At 27.6% G+C, this 22,441-nt stretch overlaps 1 protein-coding gene across 1 annotated transcript in view; it reads left to right on the top strand.

Annotated features, from left to right (window-relative positions):
* The window catches only part of LOC111627759 (ATP-dependent RNA helicase TDRD9-like), a 164,513-nt gene that overhangs the window by 67,322 nt on the left and 74,750 nt on the right, over positions 1-22,441 (top strand). The window contains exons 16-20 of the mRNA XM_023371388.1: positions 320-482; positions 10,145-10,208; positions 13,738-13,801; positions 16,562-16,669; positions 16,750-16,854. Of these exons, the coding sequence (XP_023227156.1) occupies positions 320-482; positions 10,145-10,208; positions 13,738-13,801; positions 16,562-16,669; positions 16,750-16,854 (504 nt within the window). The remainder of the gene's footprint in view (positions 1-319; positions 483-10,144; positions 10,209-13,737; positions 13,802-16,561; positions 16,670-16,749; positions 16,855-22,441) is intronic.

Genomic DNA, 22,441 nt, shown 5'->3' on the forward strand with positions numbered 1-22,441 from the left:
CTTGAGAATACAACAGAGAATAAACTGCCCAAATACCCTTAAACAAAGGAAAAGTACGATCTTTATGAAGGCATAGAGCCTTTACTATATGAAAATGAAAATTAATGAATACACTGTGTACAGTAATTTACCTGATAAGGCAGACCTCAGAAAAATACTTTATGAGGCATAAAGCTGTCTATAATGAAAATTAATTAACTAAGGATTTTTTTGCCCTGCCAGGGTGTGGCCGAGTTATCCGGAGTGCTGAGTTTTCGAGGCTCTACTGTATATCCTTTACAGTATTAATTGATTAATTATTTATATTAATGTTTTTTAGGTTGGAGCATTAGCAATGACTACAAAAGGTTGTATAACATCTCAGGATGGTGATTTAACCTTTGTTGGTGAAGTTATGTTACACTTACCATTGGATGTAAAAATAAGCAAGCTTATACTGTTGGGTTATGCTTGCAATTGTTTGGAAGATTGCCTTATAATTGGTAACTTTATTTAAATCTCCAAAATTAGTTTTATGTAGATATAGTTAACTTTTTAACTGATTTGATTGAAAAACTTTAGATATGTATTTGCTTAAAATATAAAGTACACAATTTAAAGTCTAACTTAGTGGAAAGTCATTTACAAGATACTTTTGCATACATATAAAAATAAGCAATTAAAACTTCAGGGGCAAGTTGGTAAGAGTCATTAATGGAAACTAATGAAAATCTGTTTTTCTGTATACAATGAGAATGGTGTCTATAAAAATATGCCATTCTGTAGTATGTTTAATAGTGCAATATTCTTTATTAGAAATTCTTGAAATTTGTATACAGTAATACTTCGACTTACGCAAACCCGGAGTTACGTGATGTTCAAATCTTGTCGATTCATCTTTTGTTTGAGTGCCACGCAACTCTTGATTACTCACTCCCCCCACACTATTGTTCAACTTACATGTTCGGACATGTTGCGTGGAATCAACACATAGCTACAATTTATTTTGTATTATTTATTTCTGTGTTTGTTATATCTACGGAGACTTGAAAGACTCTATGTGGTGATTTCTTGTAACCGTGAACGAATCAAAAGACGAGATAAGATTAACGAGAACATTTATTAGCTTACATGCATTCATCTTGGATTTTATGCAAATTGCGAAATTATACCCCTACTTTCACAGTTATCGCTCGGTCCCACCTATTGCGTAAGTTCAAGGTATTACTATATTAATGAAAATTAAAACTTCAGTTATATTATGCTATTGAACTGCAATGCTTAGAAATTCAAGTTTCATTTCTGATGATTGAAATATTTTATTTCATTTTTATGAAAAGTATCATAATTTCTTGTGAATAATCCATGGGTTATGTGTTTTAAAGTCACTTTAAAGAGGGTATAAGTTATTTGTGAATTTTAAATTGCAATTATAATCTTGCCTAACAGCATTGCTTCTGTTTTAATTTACAAGTGGGTGTAAGAATTGTGAAATATTATTTGTGTCTCTCACACATTCATTTTCATTGTGATTTTTTTTTTCTTTCAGAAACCTCTGAAGACATACACATGTCTTCAGTGGTTTCTGAAAGGAAAAAAAGCAATGTATGACTCAATTATTTTCCATTTTCCTAATATAGGAAAGTCCACACTTTAATTGTTATCATTAGACACACTTACTTAACCTTGTCTTGAAAGTTGATAAGATTCTGCTAATTCTATCCTTTCCATATAATAATTCTGAGAAAACCAAAAGCCAACTGGTAGTTTCAAATTATGTTCTCTACAGTGAATTAGAGCTAAGCAATTAATTCACAAACCTGTTGTTGAAAATTGTCTAGTGTTTATACAAACTTTCTTAGTAAAAACAACAATGATGTTAATGGCAATTATTTCATTTACCACTTATTTACATAGGTATAGAAATTACTAAGAGCCACCCTGAACTCATTTGGACCCCAGGTAGCTCTTCAACATCAGATATACTAGAGATATTATTCACATTAAAAGTATTTTTCTAATTTTTTCAAGTTTATTTTAGCATTTATTATTATTATTATTATTATGTTGGGTTTTGTGAGTTATACTCGGTTTACACTGGTGGCTGTGTACTATGCCGGACCAGAGTCAAGGCATAGTAACCAAAACAGAACAAAAATTAAAAAACTGTGTCAGTGTGTCTGTGTCTGTGTCTGTGTGTGTGTGTGTGTGTGTGTGTGTGTGTGTGTNTGTTGTGATGTTCATGTTTTGTGTGTGTTTTGATTTTCTTGAAAATGTTTTTGAGTTGTTTGTTTAATTTGGGTGTTATGTTGTTTTTAGTGTATTGTGTCATCCTGCCTAATTGCTGTCTAATGTCATTTATTTGTGTTTTTATTCTTCTCTGCCAGGTAGGCAGGCTTGTGATAGAATTGTGTTTTGTGTGTATCTGTCTGCGATTGTATTTTCAGACCATGGTGTGTTACTACTGTGACTTCCCCAGCATAAATTAATGTATGAATGTCTGAGAGTGTAGAAATTGAATGAATGTAGTTTGGTAGTAAGTGAGTGTTTACATAATTTAGTGTTTTTCCTACTACCTTTGACATGTTGATTTTCGGTATTCGTGGTCTTTGTGTGGGATCTGTGCCTGTATATATAGTGAGTGTTTCCTGAAATATAAGTGAGAGTGTATTAACTAAATCTATATCTAAGTTATCAGTGATGGATGAGAAAGTGTCTGTAGTATTATTAATGGTAGTTGTTGTATGTGTACTATTATCAATGCTTGTTGCTGGATTAACCTGACAGGTTAAATGATCTTCATTAATGTTAAATGTTTCTGTCTGTTGATGTATTTGATCAGCAACCTGTTGTTTGATAAGTTCAAGTGTTGTTTGTGGGATAAGGTTGTTGTGTATAATTGTTCTTTTTTGATCAACAACCCTTTGTTTGGTGACAGTGAGGTGAGGATATTGTTGTGTGAATCTATGGTGTAGTTGTTGACTGTATGCTGTCATGTTTGTTTCGAGTCTTGTGATTGCATAATAAGTACAGATGATAAACTCGTTCATTTCTGTTGTCCATTTCATCTGTTGGCGTGGTTTTCCAGCCTTTGTGGTTTGTGGATGCATTGCCACAGAAACACCAAGGCTAGGTTGATTCTTCACATCTGTTGAGGGCATTGCAGTAGCCATGCTTGGGCCAATGCTGCTTTCGCCATCGGTAACCAAGGGAGACTGGGCCTATTTTTTGAACGTGAGCCTCTGCCTAACCCACGAACGCGGACCTTGTTAACCCAGCGGATGTCCGAGCCGGTATCACACTTTGATCTGGTTACTACCATGATAATTATCTCCACAGAATATGGGTGTGGTCACTCTTAGCTTCATTTCTCCCCATAGACCTTACTGGCATGGGTGTCCCTACCAGGATCTTATGCTACAGTCTGCATTGCTCTATGGTTCAATAAAATTACTGGGCTCTCCCACCACGACCAGGTGGTGACCACGGGAGAGTTATTATTATTATTATTATTGTTATGTTTTGTGAGTTATACTCAGTTCACACCAGTAGCTGTGTACTATGCTGGACCAAAGTCAAGGCATAGCAACCAAAACAAAACTAAAATTAAAGAAGTGTGTCAGTGGGTGTGTCTGTATTCAGGTATTTCCTAACAATGTGGCATGTATTCAATATAGTGGCCTTCTGTAGTGTGATGTATGTATTTCTACTCAATTGTAATGTTCCCAGGCTTTTGTGTAGTGTGTGTGGTATCACACCTGTACAGGAGAGAACGACAGGTACAATAAGCACCCTATCCATCCTCCACAGATGCCTTATTTCCTGGGTGAGTTCTGTGTATTTGCTAATTTTTTCAGTGCGTGTGTTTTGTACATTGTGAGTGTTTGGAATAGCTATGTCTATAACGTATGTGATTTTATTGTGTTTGACAATGAGTGTGATGTCTGGTCTGTTGTGGTAAATTGTTTTATCTGTGATTACAGCTTTGTCATAGTACATTTTGTGCGTGTTGTTTTCCAATACTGTCTGTGGAATATACTTGTAGTATGGTTCATGGATGTCTAATAATTTGTGTTTCTTTGCAAGCTCTTGGTGTATTATATTTGCTACTTGATTGTGTCTGTGTAAATAATCTGTCTGTGCCAAGAGCTTGCACCCAGAAGTTATTATTATTATTATGTACTTGTATTCTGTCCAACAAAAGATGAACTTTTGAAAAATTGTTTTGGATGAGCAGATTCTTGTTGTTGATTAAAACATGACTATAATTCAATGACAAGTAATAAATTTTACAATTTTCATCACCATAAGGTGATTTTAACCACTAAAATAATTATATGCATTTAAAAAATATCCCTACCTGATTGTTATTATACATATATAGTTTTTTCTACAAACAACAGCATTAATTTTAATTTTTTTAACAAGATGAAGGAAATTAAAGAGAATATTTCTATTTTAACTTATTTGTTACATTTTTTAAAATGGATGCTGTAGAAATCTATTTTGTATTAATTAAAGTAATATTTGTACACAATTTAAGACATTATTAAATATCTTGAAATTAAGTGAATCTTTGCACCATATTATAAACTATAAAGAAATTAAATTGTTTTTCTGGAAGTGAAAGATTTTTTTGTATACAAAGAATATTTTTTTTATTTTTCGTAGCTAACATTGGCTTATGTAGACAAATGTTCAAAAAGTGAAACATTGTTATGAACTTATGGAATAATAATATCTTAAATCATTTAATAATAAATAAATTATAAATGGAAAAATCTACAGGATGGTTCCAATTAAAGTTATCCTATTCAGTACCTTCTGTAGATAGAACCAATGAGTGAAACTTTGTTAAATTTCATTTACACATGTTTCAGACCATGAGGAATAGTTTTGGGGGGAAATACTTCTAACATACACATTTAATTATTGACAGTTTTGATGACAATTGTAATTGTAATTCTTAACTGCAGCACATACGATAGATCTCATCGGATCAGTTGCATGCTGCAGTTAAGAATGCTATTTTGCAGTATAAGCTGCTAGTTTTTAACTATGCCCACCACATTGAATGCATCCTCTGATTGATGCTAACAGTCAGAGGATGCCTGTTTAACAACATTGTGTTTCATTGCAGCAGTGCTTAATTCACACTGATTGTCAGTAATTAAACCTGTACAGTAGAGCGTTGATTATTCAAATCGATTGGAGACTGGGGTTGTTCGGAAAATCGATTTTTCAGATAGCCGATAATGTGTGAAAAAATACATTATTAATATAGTATATTAGTATATCCAAATAATAGTGTATTAATATATATCCCATGTTTAAATTTTTCTCCGTTGCGTGTTGCTTTGCATTGAATTTTCATCGATGTTAAGTCTAACGAAAATTTTTATAATAATAATCGTGGCTATTGTATCATTAAAAATTATTTCCTTATTTTGTACAAACAAAATAAATATATTGAAAAATATAAAAACAAACAAAATTATACTTTATAAGTTAATCTAGTATCAAAAGTGTTTGATTCAGCAGAACACAGTTCGACTGGAATGCTTTTGGTTAACCGACATTTCAGTCGATTGGCATTTGGATAATAGATGCTCTGCTGTATATGCCTGGTAATTACAATTGACTAAGAATGTTTTGTAAATTTGATGCCCCTTAGTGGTGATTTTCAGAACTTATTCTCATAGTTTTTACCATGATCTGAAACATGTGTAAACCAAATGTAACAAAATATTGTCCATTGGTTCTCTGTAAAAAGTTCCTGAATAGGGTAGCTTTAATTTGACCAACCCTGTATATTGAAAAATAAAAATTAAAAAAGGCAACAAATTATTTTAAATATAAAAAAATTAACAAATTATTTTAAATTACAAAATTAATTTAAAAGTAATAATTAATAATGGATAGGTTTGAAAATAATAGTTAATAACATGTTTTAAGAGAGGTATTTAATGACTGGAAGGTATTAAATTGTTTCTTAAATTATTCAAATTTAGAAATAGTTTGCTGTAAGATTGACAAAAGTTGTTATTAAATAACTTTGTGTAGAGTTAGACAACAGTAGTAAAATAAATTTTTGTCATAACCAGTTTTTAAACAGTAATTGGAAGAAGACAATTTTGGCATCTTGTTGATTGGTCTGATGATTAGTTTATCAGGTCTTTATCATTTGAAGGAGCTTATCTTTGGTTGAACAAGTATGATTATTATTATTTTTGATACTTAATGTAGTTGTGACTCATTCGTAAATGTTTTTTTTTTTTGTTTTACTTATTTTTTAATTACATTTACAATGAATTGCTGATAAAAATAAAATTAAAAAAAAATGGAGAGAACAGAATATCTGAGATGCCACTTTCACAATTATGATCTGCATCAGTTAAGTAACATGTTTTCAACAGCAGTTTTGCAGATGCAGGCATATTTATTTTTATTTTAGCAATTTTCTGTGGAGTATACACTGATGTGGTTAATATTTAGAAAATTTACAGTAGCTGAAAGGATTGTTGTGAGGTATATTTTAATTACATTTAATTATTTTTTGCTACAAAAATGTAAAATCAAAATAATAGAGGCGATTAAATCAAAATAGGCGAATTTGAATTTCTAAATTTTATTCCTTTATGTGGTATTCAACAAGGATTTATTCTCAGTGACCTTTTTTTTTCAATATATGTAAACAATCTTCTTTGCCATCTTAAATCTCACATTGTAGCTTATACTGACAACATTAAATTGATAAGTTCTGATCTAAAGATTCTACAGCCTATATTTGCTTGTTAAACAATTATTTGATTCTGCTAATTTCAGGATTAATATACAAAAAACTGTGGTTATGTTATGTTTTAATTCTCAATTCTCCTTTACCTACTTTTTTTTAATGATTTCACTCCCTATTAGTTATGTTACATTATTTAATGATCTGGGAATGATCTTTGATACTAAACTCACTTTTAAAAATCATATCAGTAAAATAATTAAATACCTGGCTATTAGATGTGGAATGTTATGGCAATTTTGTAAACATAAGTTATCTAAAAGTGCATTAAGAGCTTTTTTTTTTTTTACTAATTTTCAGTCATTCATAGATTATGGACTACCCATTCAGTCTATGGCTCTGCCTTTTCTCTTAGATAAACTTTTTCAAGAGCTCTAGAAATTTGATTTATCTTTCAATAAATTATGAAATTTACTATATACTCAGAATGCTAACTTTGTAAGGATTAGATTAGGTTTTCCTTCATTTTTTTTAGCATATCAAATATTTTGATTGCTTGCTTTATTTTAAATTTTTTTAATGGTTTTATTTATTATGATTGACTATTTTTACATGTTCCTGCAAAAACCTGACTTCATCATGCATGTTTACTCCATTTTTTCTTTTGAGTGTATCTTAAAGCTCCTTTTTTTTTTATCATCTTTCTCAAAATTTAAACAATTTTGATGATTTTTTTGTATCTTAGTTTTCTTGTGTTAAATTAAAATGTAAAAAGGAATTATACAATTTTTACTTTTAATTAATTTACCCTTTTATTTGTTATATTTATGTTTGTATATTTGTTAATTTGGGGAGGCAGATAGGCAGAAAAATCCCAAATGTCAATTGATATGTGTATAAATAAATAAGTAAACACATTACAGTCAACCCCCCCATAACACTGTTGATTATTCCATTTTATATAAATTCCATGTTGTATGAGTCACTTAGATTTTACAAATACGTGAGCCGTTCACAGCCTGGCACATGTATTTGTAAAATCTAAGTGACTCGTACAACATGGAATTCATATAAAACGGAATAATCAACAGTGTTATAGGGGGTCGACTGTATTTGTATAATACTATAAAATATCACTTATCTGAAACTCTCTTACATATTATTATATTCTTACTATTAGTACGATTAGTTTTGAAATTTTTTTGATAAATGAATGAAGTAAACATAAAACACAATTTGCTGTTATTGATCAGCTTTTTGTTTTAATAACATTTATTGTTTGCATATGATTTGGTGGTCATTTTGCTGCTATTGTTTTGCAAAACATCTGTAGGAATCAAATTAGCTACGCAAAATTATTTTTTGCATTTTGCTTTCACTTTCAATAGCAAATGTTTAACAGATTGAAGTTTAGACTTCTCTTCAGCAAACAAAAGCTGAGTGATTGCTCAAATCCATATCATTGGATATTATAAATATTAAAATTATTTTTTATTAAATTTTTTTGGAGTTTATTTTAACATTCAATATATAAATGCAAATTCAAAGAACATATTGAAATAATAAAAAATAGTAATAATAATTTAGTGAATTCATCTAATGGTATGCAAGTTGATGAACAGTGACATAATATGATAGAGGGCATGACTTGAAGAAATAAATTGTAACAGGGGTGTCGTATGAAGGTTACAAATGTGATACTGTGGATAAATGTAAAGAAAAGCCATTATGTATGTATTGTTCTCTGTTTAATAATTGCTAAATCATTAACTTATAACTTGTAAAACTGTTATTGTGATTGCAGTTGTTTCGATAGTATAAAAAAAAAAAATATGACATAGTTGATTTAAAAAATACCTAGTGACATAAGTCAGAAAGTATCATGTAGTTACAATAATATTGTTGGAAAATGTGGATAAAAATAATGAAAACATGATGTATGTATTATCCTTTTTTAAAATTGTTAAATCATTGATTTATGATTTGTAAACATGTCGTTTTAATTGCAGTTATTCTGATAACGTTTTAAATAATACGACATAGTTTAAAAAAATACCTTACAAGGTATAGTTATAGGTAAGAAGATACAACATTGTTATTAGTGTAATAGTGTGTATGGAAATAATGTATATTTATTGATTTTAAGGTTGATTTTTATTGTACCTGTGTACTAGTGTCATCCAATACACACACATGTTTTCTGGTTTATATAAAATATTAGAGTTAGTGTCATATAAATGTACCAGTATAATTGGAAAAGCGTTGCTCTGTCTTCTGAAGCATGTGAAAAATTTATTTTTGTCTGTAAACATCACCTTCATGCAGAAAATTTGTAAATTAATTTTTTTGTTTTGTTTTTGAATTTCCGTCAAATTTTTTCACAAATTAAAGACGAAGTCACTCTAAAAATAAATCACCAGAGGGATATCTTGGTGTAATCTACATTTGTCAGTGCTAATCCTCAGTAGATAAAAGGAGCCAGAAACCCGAATGGACAAGGATGAACTAACAGGACGTCGTAAGATTTACCATTCCAATTTTAAAGAAGAATTCTTTTAATCTTTATTGGTTTTTTGTGTTTTTTAAGGAACTTTTTTAAATGTAGGCAGTTGTGTAGCCTAAAAAGGAAGGTCCAGCTGTCTATAATTTGTTCTAGAACACTAAGTAAAAATGGTGATCATCTGAAATATATTTTTAGAATGACTTTGTCTTTAATTTTTGTTTTGTTCTTTATATATGTAGCATTTATACTGAAGAGGGGTTTAGATACTATATAGGCCCAAAATGCATTTGTGAATTGCAATAAAGGAGTACCTAACCTTATAGCTAAGAGGAAGTCTACCGGGTTTTTATTGATTCGGATTAAAGAGACATATACTCAAAATACTCAAACTATTCAATATATAATTTAATAATAATATTTGGTAAATGAAACAGAAATGAGCAATATAATAAAAAAGACATTTTTGTATTTTTGACATATGACATTTGGAGCCTCCCTTTCAATATTACAGTATTACATTTTTTGTTACTTATGGTGAAGTGTAATAAAATAGAAAAATAATGTTGTAATACTTCAGATGCTCTTTTTTTAAACTGTATACCAGTAAGTGTTATGCTTTCAGTAGCTATTCTGGAGTCATGGGATATGGGATAGAGATGGGTTATACAAAGATCTTAGTTTTGTTCTAGCAATTTTCTGCATAGTATATGCTATCATGGATTACCTACATGAAATTATGGTATTTCAAATTATAACTAATATGAAATAATAGTTAGTTAACACTATTTACTTATTGTAAAAAAACTTTACATTATTCTTCATACTTTTCATTCATGCTAAATTACACTAAAAATGTGAATCTGTATAAACTTTCATAATTTTATTTTTAAATACTGAACATGAAATATTAAATAAATATATTTTTGCAGCTGCTAGTCTGTCTTTAAAGGATTTTTTTGCAAAACCTTTCCAGAAGTTTTTGGAAGCTTACAAGTAAGTTTAAATTGTTCCTTTTATATATATAAATATATATATATGGATGGATCATATATAAATTTAGTTTTTATAACATTAAAATTTCTGAAAGAACATTGTTTAAAAATATAAATTTTAAAAATACTAGTTATATTAAAAGTAAGAATTTGAAATTTGATATTAAAAACAAACACAAATATAACATATCATATATTATTTTTATGTGAACAAATATTTAGTGATCTGTTATATTGTGACAGTATTATCATTCAGGAATTTGACTATAATTTGAAGTGTTGTATGCAGATTTTGATTACTATTAGTACATATATTCATTAATTGTAATTAATATACAGTAAAACCTGTCTAAATGGAAATTAAACTCAAATAGAGTGATTTTTCTATGTTAAATTTTACTATAAGTCTGAAACCTGTATAACAGAAATGAAAGAAGTTTTTAGGTACAAAGAATAGGTATGAATAAATTCAAAAACAAATGGTTTTGAAAATGTTCTGCTCAAAAATTGTTGTTGAATATAAGTTGAAACAGAGATTCTCCTGTTTAAATGTGTTCTGTTTGAGAATGTTCAGTTTTAGAATATAAGTTTTAACAAACATTCTCTTCTGTTTGGCCTATAAAAGAGGTAAAAAATGTTAGTCAAATAAAACTAGTTTTGCTGGAAAAGAAAGATGTATGTTATTTCAATAGACATTCCAGTTTGTATCTTATCTTTATTACCATTTAATATCCCAGGTATTGACAAAATTTCAGGTAAATATAAATATAATCAAATGGAAATATTAAAAATTAAAAAAAGAAATGAAAGCAAAGTTTTTGGTATTATCTTAACAAAAATTTAACCGAAAAGAATTTTTACTGGTGATAGATAAAATGAAGAAAATTTTGTTATTTGGAAGCAATGCAAATATAAATAATTTTCTCAAAAATAACATTTACAAAATTCAAGAATAGATCTCAGATTTTGGACAAAAATTTAGAGAATAATCTGCTTCTTGGTATACAAATATTAATTTACTGATAAAAAAAAAAATAATAAATAAATAAATAAAATGAACATAAGTAAATCTTTCATTAAATATTACAAAGATAAAAGATTGCAGCTTTTGNTTAAAAACAAACACAAATATAACATATCATATATTATTTTTATGTGAACAAATATTTAGTGATCTGTTATATTGTGACAGTATTATCATTCAGGAATTTGACTATAATTTGAAGTGTTGTATGCAGATTTTGATTACTATTAGTACATATATTCATTAATTGTAATTAATATACAGTAAAACCTGTCTAAATGGAAATTAAACTCAAATAGAGTGATTTTTCTATGTTAAATTTTACTATAAGTCTGAAACCTGTATAACAGAAATGAAAGAAGTTTTTAGGTACAAAGAATAGGTATGAATAAATTCAAAAACAAATGGTTTTGAAAATGTTCTGCTCAAAAATTGTTGTTGAATATAAGTTGAAACAGAGATTCTCCTGTTTAAATGTGTTCTGCTTGAGAATGTTCAGTTTTAGAATATAAGTTTTAACAAACATTCTCTTCTGTTTGGCCTATAAAAGAGGTAAAAAATGTTAGTCAAATAAAACTAGTTTTGCTGGAAAAGAAAGATGTATGTTATTTCAATAGACATTCCAGTTTGTATCTTATCTTTATTACCATTTAATATCCCAGGTATTGACAAAATTTCAGGTAAATATAAATATAATCAAATGGAAATATTAAAAATTAAAAAAAGAAATGAAAGCAAAGTTTTTGGTATTATCTTAACAAAAATTTAACCGAAAAGAATTTTTACTGGTGATAGATAAAATGAAGAAAATTTTGTTATTTGGAAGCAATGCAAATATAAATAATTTTCTCAAAAATAACATTTACAAAATTCAAGAATAGATCTCAGATTTTGGACAAAAATTTAGAGAATAATCTGCTTCTTGGTATACAAATATTAATTTACTGATAAAAAAAAAAATAATAAATAAATAAATAAAATGAACATAAGTAAATCTTTCATTAAATATTACAAAGATNGAAAGTATAGTCTATATTTTTGTATTTTTTGGAGGTCTCCAGAACGAATTAATCAAATTCCCATAGAAACCTATGGAAAATCGATAATCGGTTAACGAACAATTCGGATAACGAACAAAGTCTTGGAACGGATTATGTTCATTAACTGATCACCCACTGTATATAAAAACATGCATGAATTCAAATGCAATGTTGTCAAAATTTGAAAGCAGTCGGTGAATTTGGAGATTTAAGATTTTGAACATTGAACAAATGAACATTACAATTTTATTTATATAGATTAATTCCTCTTTAAACATCAAATTACCTTTAAAAATAATTCTAATATTTTTCTGTTTAAAATGTATGCGATAGTATTTTCGCTCTTATCACATAGTTGGATCGTGAGAAAATATTGTTAAGAGAGCGAATCTCCTGTAAGTTCAATGTCTCGAACTGAAGTTTCATTCTCAGAAATGTCTCTCGAACTATATGGCAATAGTCAACAAAAAAATATGGAATTGTAAATATGATTTAATTAATTTTTAAGCTTTTAATAGCTAAATATTTTATAATTTTTCAGGTGAAAAATATTTGTTTAAGAAAAACTAAGACACACTAGTACAAAGTTAAAATTGTGTGTGGTGCCATCTGAGATTTTATTAAAAAATAACTTTTTTTTATTATTAACTTGCAGATGGAGGGAATTTTGACATATATATATATTATATAAAAGCATGCCTGTATTCAAATGGAACATTCTGTGAAAATTTCAATGCAATTGATGAAGAACTTTTATAGATTAGCTATTAGGAACAAATGAACATTACATTTTTATTTATATAGATTACAATAAATAACATAAACTGTTTGACAACTTTTTATTATATACGTTTCAATAACCTTTTAAATTAATGTGGCCAAAACATAGCTTGCAAGTTGCATGTAGCTTTCAAACATTAACAATGTGGCTCTTGCATCATATCTAATGATTCAGAGATTCTGAATGAAAACTAAGATTATATGTCAATACTCTTTTAAAAATGAATTTTTTTTACTCTTTGTCCTGAAGATATTAAGAGGGTCTTTTTTTTAATCATACTCATCATGTTGTTAATTTAATCATACTCGTGAAGATATTATTTAAGAAGGATACTGTAAGTTGCATTAAATCAACATCCTTCCAGTAAATAACTTAATTATCAAAATGTAGTATAGTTATAGTATTATTAACATCATAGTGTTATATTGTGTTATGTTACTGATTCTGGCCAATATTGACTCCTTAAATGTGGCTCTTGAAGCAAGTCTAGTTGGATCTCATCTGCTATAAATCATGGAAAACTGAAAGAAGTTTAGTCTATATATACTTTATGGTATTTAATCTAACTTCCATAGTATGTCAAAATATTATAGCATAAAGGATAGGTTGTTGATATAATTTTTAAATTCCTATATATATTAAACTATTTATTTATTTTCTATTAAACATATATATTTATTTTTAGATCTCGTTTATCATGGTCTCATGGAACATTTAGTGACTGCATAGCATATCTGAATGCATATAAAGTAAGTAAAATGGGTGCATATTTAATAAAATTTTTAATATCTTAATAGTAGTGTTTTATGACAGACATATATAAACATGGTATAAGATTTTAATAATAATAATTCTAAATTAGAAGAGACCTTCTGACTATGATATATACTCTAGTCTGTTATCCAATATTTGGAGCATTTAATGTAAACTGAAAATTTTAATAATAGTAAAACTGAGTAAAATAGAATTTTTTCTACAATGGATATTTATTTGAATAAAATATATAAATATAACCTTATAATTAAATACTGTATTATTGTTAAAAGAGAACATTATAAATAAATAAAAAATTAATATAATAAATCAATGATTTATTGTTTTATTTAGTATAATTAACCTCTTAACGCCGACCTGTTATTAATTATAATGTAATTAAGCATAAAAAATACTTAAAACTGAAAAAAAAATGAAAGAAATGCGTTAATTTTGAAGAAAAAGCTTCAAATTTTATTTTCCTTTGTCTCGCCTTTCTGTGAAATTTGACACTGATGAATCATTGTTTACACAGCTGGATGACCTTGAGAACAGCTGGAGTCAGATTTCCCGGGACATTCTCATGTCTCGGGAGGACAAGGGTTTAAAATAGGGTGAATACTAATTAGGCCTATATTTTTAAATATTTTTAAAAAATTAAAAATTTTATTGCGATTTCCGACCCCCCCTAATTAATTAAATTTATATATAATAAAATCTATTAATTAAAAAAATTAAAAAACTATCGGAGGTCGTTTTTGACATCAGAAAGTAGCTTTAAATAACTTTACCAAAGTAAAATCCATGCACTACAACTTTAGAACGATTAATTAATTTTGATAAAAAAAATCCCATTAAAAAACAATTAAGCCTTAATCGAGTTTTATCAAAGGCTAATTAAAATCACAATAAAATTTTTTTGTGCGGGTAAAAATTTTCGAAAAAATTTGGAGACTTAAAAAACATTCCAAAAATCAAAAAAAAAATTTGGGGGGCCGAAAGGACTGCATTTTTTGTAATGCTATGTAACATGCCCGAGTTAACTCAGGACTGGACGTTTTATTACCTCTCATTTTTATTTTTTTTCCTTTGCTGTAATGTAATGGATATAATGCTTGGAAAATGTTTAATATTTTCCAAGCATTATATCCATTGCTGTTGTCTCATTTTGTTACTCCATTTATTGATAAACTCCTTTCAAAGTCTTCATTCCTTTATTATGTATAATTCTTGCTTTCTTCTGGGACTCCTCATACAGTGAAACTTCTCTAACTTGAAGCTCCAAGGGGCAGGAAAAACTGATTTACAGATGATTCAAGTTAGAGAACAATAGAGTGAAAAATGATGATTCTGAATAGATTTGTATTTTTACCTCTCTTGCATTATATAAAAAATCTTTGATAGTTTTTGTTTGTTTAAAACAAAAACTATCAAACAAGCTGTCTAAGCTCATTTAATGCCTTTCAGCCAAATGTTCAATGTAACTAATGAAATCAAACAGATTTGCAGGTACATCTTGTTGAGATAAAGTGAAAGGTCTTCTTGCTTTGGACTGGAACATTGTTTTCAAATGGGTGTTTAGACAGTAGATAACCATGTGAAAATTTCATGGAAACCTGATAATTAGAATCAATTTGGATAGAATAAATATTAAAATTTAAGTGAAGGAAATTCAAGTTGGGGACTAATATCTCCAACTTGAATTTCCTTCCAAGTGCCAAGTGCTTCACTTTCTTCAAGTTAAAGAAATATTTGAATTAGAGAAGTTTTACTGTATTTTCATTTATGGACCAGTTTATAAACTGTTTTGTCATCATAATTCTCATTTTATTTTTTCAACTTATACATTGACATTCTCATTATTCATATTTTCATTTATTTTCTGCAGTAAACTATTACTTTTTCTTCACTTTTATCCTGATCATGATCAAATATATTATAAAAAAAAATTAAAATAAGTGAAATGAAATAGCGAATAACAGAAGTTGTATTTTTATTTTTTCTTTAGTTTTCCTGTTTATTTGAATTTTTATAATCCAACATTATTCTGATTAATGTTAAGTTTTTAGTTACAATATTTAGTTAACAGCTAAAATTTTACATCCTTTTTTTTTATAATAAAGACGGGGTAAAATATAGATAAAATCAAAACCTATTAATAAAATGGGGGGTTTTAAATGTTAACTAAATATTGTAAGTAAAAGCTTAGAATAGAACATATGTGTTGTTGTAAATGTTAAGATGATGCTTATTCTTTTGTTAATGTCTATGTAGATATAATATTGTACCCTTTTGAAGAGGGATGAATGTATATGTCCAAAATGCATATTGGAGTCAATAAGATTGAAATGATAAAGCAGTCACCTTTAAAGTCATTTGTGGTCATTATGATAAGTTTGGTTTTGAGGCATATTAATAGCCAATTGAAAATTTAAATCATTTACTTATGTTTTTACTATCATTTTTCATCTAAATCTATCCCAACAATCTTTATTTTACCATATATTGCAAAACTTTAATAATTTTGATCATTTTTATATGAAATGAAATGTGTGAAATGTAAAAAAGCATCGTATTACTTTTTAAGACGATGATGTTTGTTCCCCCTTTATGCATTAGGGGTTGTTGTTTGTTTTATGATATAAGTTTTTTTAGGGGATGGAAATCAAATGTCTAATCAGACTTTTCCTGTAAATTTAATGAAATAAAATAAAAATAAATTTGATTTTATAAGTATATTAAATATTAATTTTCAGTTATGGGATGAAACTACCCAACGTGGCCATTTTAGATTTTCTAAAAACAAACAAAAAGAAGAAGAATGGGGGAAAACCAATTTTATTCAGATAAAAAAGATAAAAGAAGTAAGTTTATTTTTATATGAAATTTATTTTTTTATGTAGTTTTTGAATTTATTCATATCATGATTATTTTGTTTCTGCAGGTTAAAATTTTAGTCAATGAACTGAAAACTCGTTTAGAAAAACTAAATATAAAAGCATCACACCAGGCAAGGAGGCAAACTGTTGAAGATTCTTTAATAATTAAAGTAATTTATATTTCATTTATTTTTGGTTCAGTTTATATTGTTTTATGTTTCATCTAAATGAGAATAATTTACAATAAAATATAATTATGTATTATTAGGATACAATATATCTTTAGAATATATCAACTATTGGGTTGTTCGGAAAGTAATTTTGTTTTTTATTATAAAAAAAACAACTTATAATATAAAAATATTTTATTCAATTATATATTGACCATTTTGGTCCAATACCTATTGCTGTCTTTCTGGTAGTAGCATGATTCCATGCTCATAAAATTTTTGATCTTTGCTTACAAAAATCTGATCCAAGTTATTTTTGATATCTTCATTTGAAGTAAATGTTTTACTGTTTAAAAAATTTTGTAAAGATTGGAATAAGTAATAATCTGAGGGTGCCAGATTAGGTGAATATGATGGATGTGGTAGCACTGGTTTCATCCCATCCAAGATGTAACAGCTTCTGATTAGTTACCAAACTTGTATGAGATCTGGCATTATCATGGTGAAACACTACACCTTTTCTGTTGATCAATTCTGGCCTTTTCTGTTTGATGATAATATTCAATTTGTCCAGTTGATAGCAGTACACTTTAGAATCAATTGTGGAATTGTCTGGTTGAAGCTAAAAAAAGCAATTTCCTTAAAATCTCACCAAACAGAGAGCATCACTTTTTTTATGAATATTGGCTTTTGAAGTGCCGGCTCTGAGCTGGCTCATCTTTTCTACTCCATGATTGTTTGTGTTTGACATTGTTGTATACAATTCATTTCTTGTCACCAGTTATGATTTGTTTCAAAAATGGATCATTTTCCTCACATTTGAGAAGCAAATCACAGATGTTAATGTGACAGAGCAAATCTCTTTCTTTAGAACATGAGGAACCCATATATCAAGCTTTGAAACAAAACCAAAACCAAGTCATTTCAAGTGATCACAAATGGTTGAATTGTACAAATTTAATCTCTTAGCAATTTCTCATGTTGTTATTCAGTGGTTTGTTTCAATCAATGCCTTTATTTTGTCTTTATCAGCTTCAACTGGTCTTCCAGAATGTGGCGCATATTCAATATTGAAATTGCCAGAATTAAATTTTGCAAACCAGTTTTGGCACTGTTGTTCTGTTAACACACCATCTCCATATATGTCACACAATTTTTTCTTGCTTGAACAGCATTCTTATCTTTTCAGTAATAAAAGAAGAAAATATGCCGAAAATGTTGCTTTTGCTCTTCCATATTTGATGGGACACCAAAAAAACAAAAACAATTGCACAAAATCAAACAAAATTTTTTACAAATAAGCCTTAAAATGTCAGCTGTCAAAATATATAATGTCAATATGGTTGAATGAAAATGGCAGGTAAAAATACAACTAATCTCTCTAGTGGTAAAAAAATGAAATTAGTTTCCGAACAACTCAATATTTTATGTTTTAAAAAATATATAATTTAAAGTTATTACAAGATTTGACAATTTAAGATTTAGTGTGTGCAAGATATTGATTTAATCTGATTTGNTATAGATTAGGGTTGTATTTAATATTATTCAGTAAACCAAAACATACTGTAATTCATGGGTCGCCAAAGTGGTCAATGTAATATTATTGGGGGGGGTCGATGGAAAAATTTAAACTAAAAATGACGAAGTTTTTTTGTTTTAAAAAATATATAATTTAAAGTTATTACAAGATTTGACAATTTAAGATTTAGTGTGTGCAAGATATTGATTTAATCTGATTTGCAATTTTGTTAATATATCATATTTGTAAGACATATTTGTAATTTTCATGCAGTTATATTAGAAATTTTTTACTATACAAGTTGTTACCATTGTGATATTGATAACAATTTTAGATAGTGAAATTATTTGCAAAGAATTATTCTTTAAATTTACTTCTGCTTATGTCAGAAAGTTAATGTAATGTATAGATTTTTGATCATTTGTGTAAACAATTTACTAAATGTCTTAGTTTCAGACAAATTGATATTTGTCCTTATCTGCATCATAATTCTGGCTTCACTTTGTGGAGTAAGAAGTTTTCAATAAAATATATAATTGAGGAATTAATCCATCATATTCTTTATTTTCTTAACTTATTATCTACAGATTAGTTTATATTGTTTAAAATCAAACTAACAACAAAAACAGGACAACTTGAAAATACAGAGACCATTAAATACAAATTGACAAGGAATTATTTATAATGGATTTCATAAATTTTAAAAAATTTTCAAAAAATTACTTGTCCAACATTTTCCAATCTAATGTTTGATTTTCTTTTATACACACTATTTTCCACTTAACTGTCAATTCTTGTAATTATACAAACAGTTCAGATATATTAAATTACCTGTAGGAGTAATGTAATATATCTGAACTGTTAAAAGCAAATTTGACATGGAATAGATTTGCTTATTCATGGCTTTATTAACCAATATGATAATTTACTTTTGTTTAATAAAAGTTACATACACATAACAGTTACTAAAGACATAATTGATACTTTTTTATGAAAATTTTTCTCAGCTTTTGAATTGCAACTAGCACTTTATTTTCCAAGCTGTTATGTATATATAACAAGGGAAAGCATTGGAATCATGTCAGATTTGACCCTCTGAGAGTTTTGCAAATCTCCTGAATCCAAAAGAGTCAAAAAAGGCAAAAAAAATTCCATGTGTGTTGTTATCTATTTCGCTTAATTTCTCAGGCGGGGGTATAGATTAAGTAATGAAATTTGTAATGGTGGTTTGTATATGAGGGGCACTAATGCTATTAAATATTGGTGGTTAAAGGTTAGGGGTGGAGAGATAAAGGGGGTTATGTGTATCTCCAGTAGGGTCAGACTTTATGACAATTTTACTTGTCGTTAGCATTCATACTTTTTTTTATATAAAATTCATCCCTACCATCAAAATTAAGCTTTTTGCCATTTTATAGTAATTAAAAATGTAAAAAGTTCTTATAACAAAATCTCATAACAGATGATGCCACACACAATTTTACTTTTTGCTTAATAATATAAAAGTTTTTTTAAAAATAAAAACAGTCAGGAAAATTATGCAACTTTAATTGCTAGATTTTTTAATATTTGATCAGGTCTAACTTCAATTGTCACTATTACTATTGAAATGTTCAAAATATAGATTAAGAAAGTTTTTTGCATTTCTTTTGTTTTTATTAAGTTTTGTGTATAATTTAATATATGGACCATTTATTTTGAAAGTGGTGTAAGTCCATTTTCTGCAGTCTAATTAAGCACTTATGGGCTGTCCATAAATTACATCTGCATTTTACCAACAAAAGCACAATTTGATAGAATGGAAATAAATGAAATGAAAAAAAATCCATGTAATGAGCCTAAATGAAAAGCAGTGCCTAATGATAAGCTCATAATGATGATAAACTTATCATAAAATACTTTAACAATAAGTAAATATCTTTAATGTTGAAAATAAACAACACTACAGTAGAGCGTTGTTTATCCGAATCAGTTGGGACTTGGGGTTGTTCGGATAACTAATTATCTATGAAAAAATATATTAACCTATCCCATGTTGAAATTTTTCTCCGTTGCGTGTCACTTCATGTTGAATTTTCATTGATGTTAAGCCTAATGAAAACTTTAAATAATAATCGTGGCTATTGTATCGTTAAAAATTTTTTTTTTATTTTATACAAATAAAATAAATATACTGAAAAATATAAAAACCAAAAAAAATATACTTTAGAAGTTGATCTAGTATCAAAAATGTTCGATTTAGCACGACACACAGTCCTCAGAAAAACACCACACAAAAGTGCCAGTGCTGCCAGCGAAAACACACACACCAACAAAAAAAATATTGGAGTAGCCCAAGATATAGCCGAAGATTGCAGCTTAAAATTTTATTACNATTTTATTTCTTGTTATTATTTATAAACAAAATTGGATTAATACAAAATATATTTTAAGTGATATTTAATTTTTCATAATTGAAATTAAATGATTTTTACAATTGACTAATTATGAAAATGGTGTAAGTCCATTTACAGTCTGTAAATATATATTATTTTAGTTAAATTCACCTAAAAGAAATTTATATAATCAAATTACATATTGATAAATTAGTAGAAACATTGCCAGACTTGGCATAATTAATTTATATTTTTGAATTGACTAATATGCTAACCTTTAATTTTCTCAAAACAACAAAAAATGGACTTGCATCACTTTCAAAATAAATAGTCTATATATATTAGCTTCTGAACTTCTGCTACAATTCTAAAGTTCTCATAGTACATAATTTTGTTTCATGTTGTGAATTGTGCAGGTACAGTTAGATCTTTGTATCCATTTTATCACTATTTCAAGCCATATAAATAATTGTTTTTTGTTTAGATTAGCTCTATCTTTATCCAACAAATTGCAAAAATAATATGAAAAAAGTAATTTTTTTTCTTTATATTGTATGCAAACTCCTGAATATTTAGAATATTATAAAGATTATTTAGCAGAGAGAGAGAGAGAGAGACATTAGAATCTATATTAAATGATGAAGTCAATTTTTTGATTTTTTGGACTAAATACATAAGGAGTTTTTCTTAGTAAAAGTAATGTGTGTGAATATTTTGTTTTTTAAAAAACAATTTATGGCGTCTTATTTTTGAAATAATTTTAAAATCTAATACAGTAGAATCCGCTTATTGAAATCATTTTGGAACTTGCTATACTGATGATAATTGAATGATAACATTGAATGAAGTAAATAAATATTAATTATAATTAGTGGAAATTTTGGTTTTATTTACTCTGATATTAAAAGAACTGTTATAACAACTAAAAATGTGTAACTTGAATGCTTATTAACTTTAATAATTAATAATAGTTCATTCAGTGTTGTTTTTATGCCTACTACTTTTTACAGTACTTCAACAACTGATAGTGCATAATTGAAGTAATAAATTAATTATCTGCTCATGGTATAGCAGTGATAAATGCTATACTGTGGACAGATGATTAAAATCATGTTTAAAGCACTGAATGAGACTCACAGTAACTGATTATGATTGAATGTTATCATATACATGTTAAGGAAAATAACAAGAAAGGGCAGCTTTTTTGCATATTTTCCTGAAGATAACGATAATTATAGCCTATCTAAGGTTACAATAAGTAAAGTTCTATATTTTAACTTACATGTTTTGGGACTTGTTGTTTCTGAGGACATTAAACAACTGATAACAATATTCATGATTTCAATTTATCTGTATTCTATAACTATTTAGTAAAACTTTGTGCTAATAGTAATAAATGAGAGAAGTTAAATCAACTGATTTGTTTATTTGATTTTTTTATGCACCTTACATTGATTTTAAATTGTTTATAGGCTATACAAAAGTAAAATACAACTAAATAATCAAATTAATTTGTTTGTTGTTTTTATGTTTAACTTATAAGTCATGTTATATCTTGTGTGGATTTTGCTTTATACTAAGTTAATTTTATAACTTCACAAGGCTAGTTCGTAATATGTAAAATATTTATATGATTTATTTACAATTAATACTTGATTAAGACCTACACTAAAATATGTAATAAAAAAAAACT

The sequence above is a fragment of the Centruroides sculpturatus genome, unplaced genomic scaffold (assembly GCF_000671375.1).
Source record: "Centruroides sculpturatus isolate CEXI.00-Female unplaced genomic scaffold, Cexi_2.0 scaffold387, whole genome shotgun sequence".
Classification (NCBI taxonomy): domain Eukaryota; kingdom Metazoa; phylum Arthropoda; class Arachnida; order Scorpiones; family Buthidae; genus Centruroides; species Centruroides sculpturatus.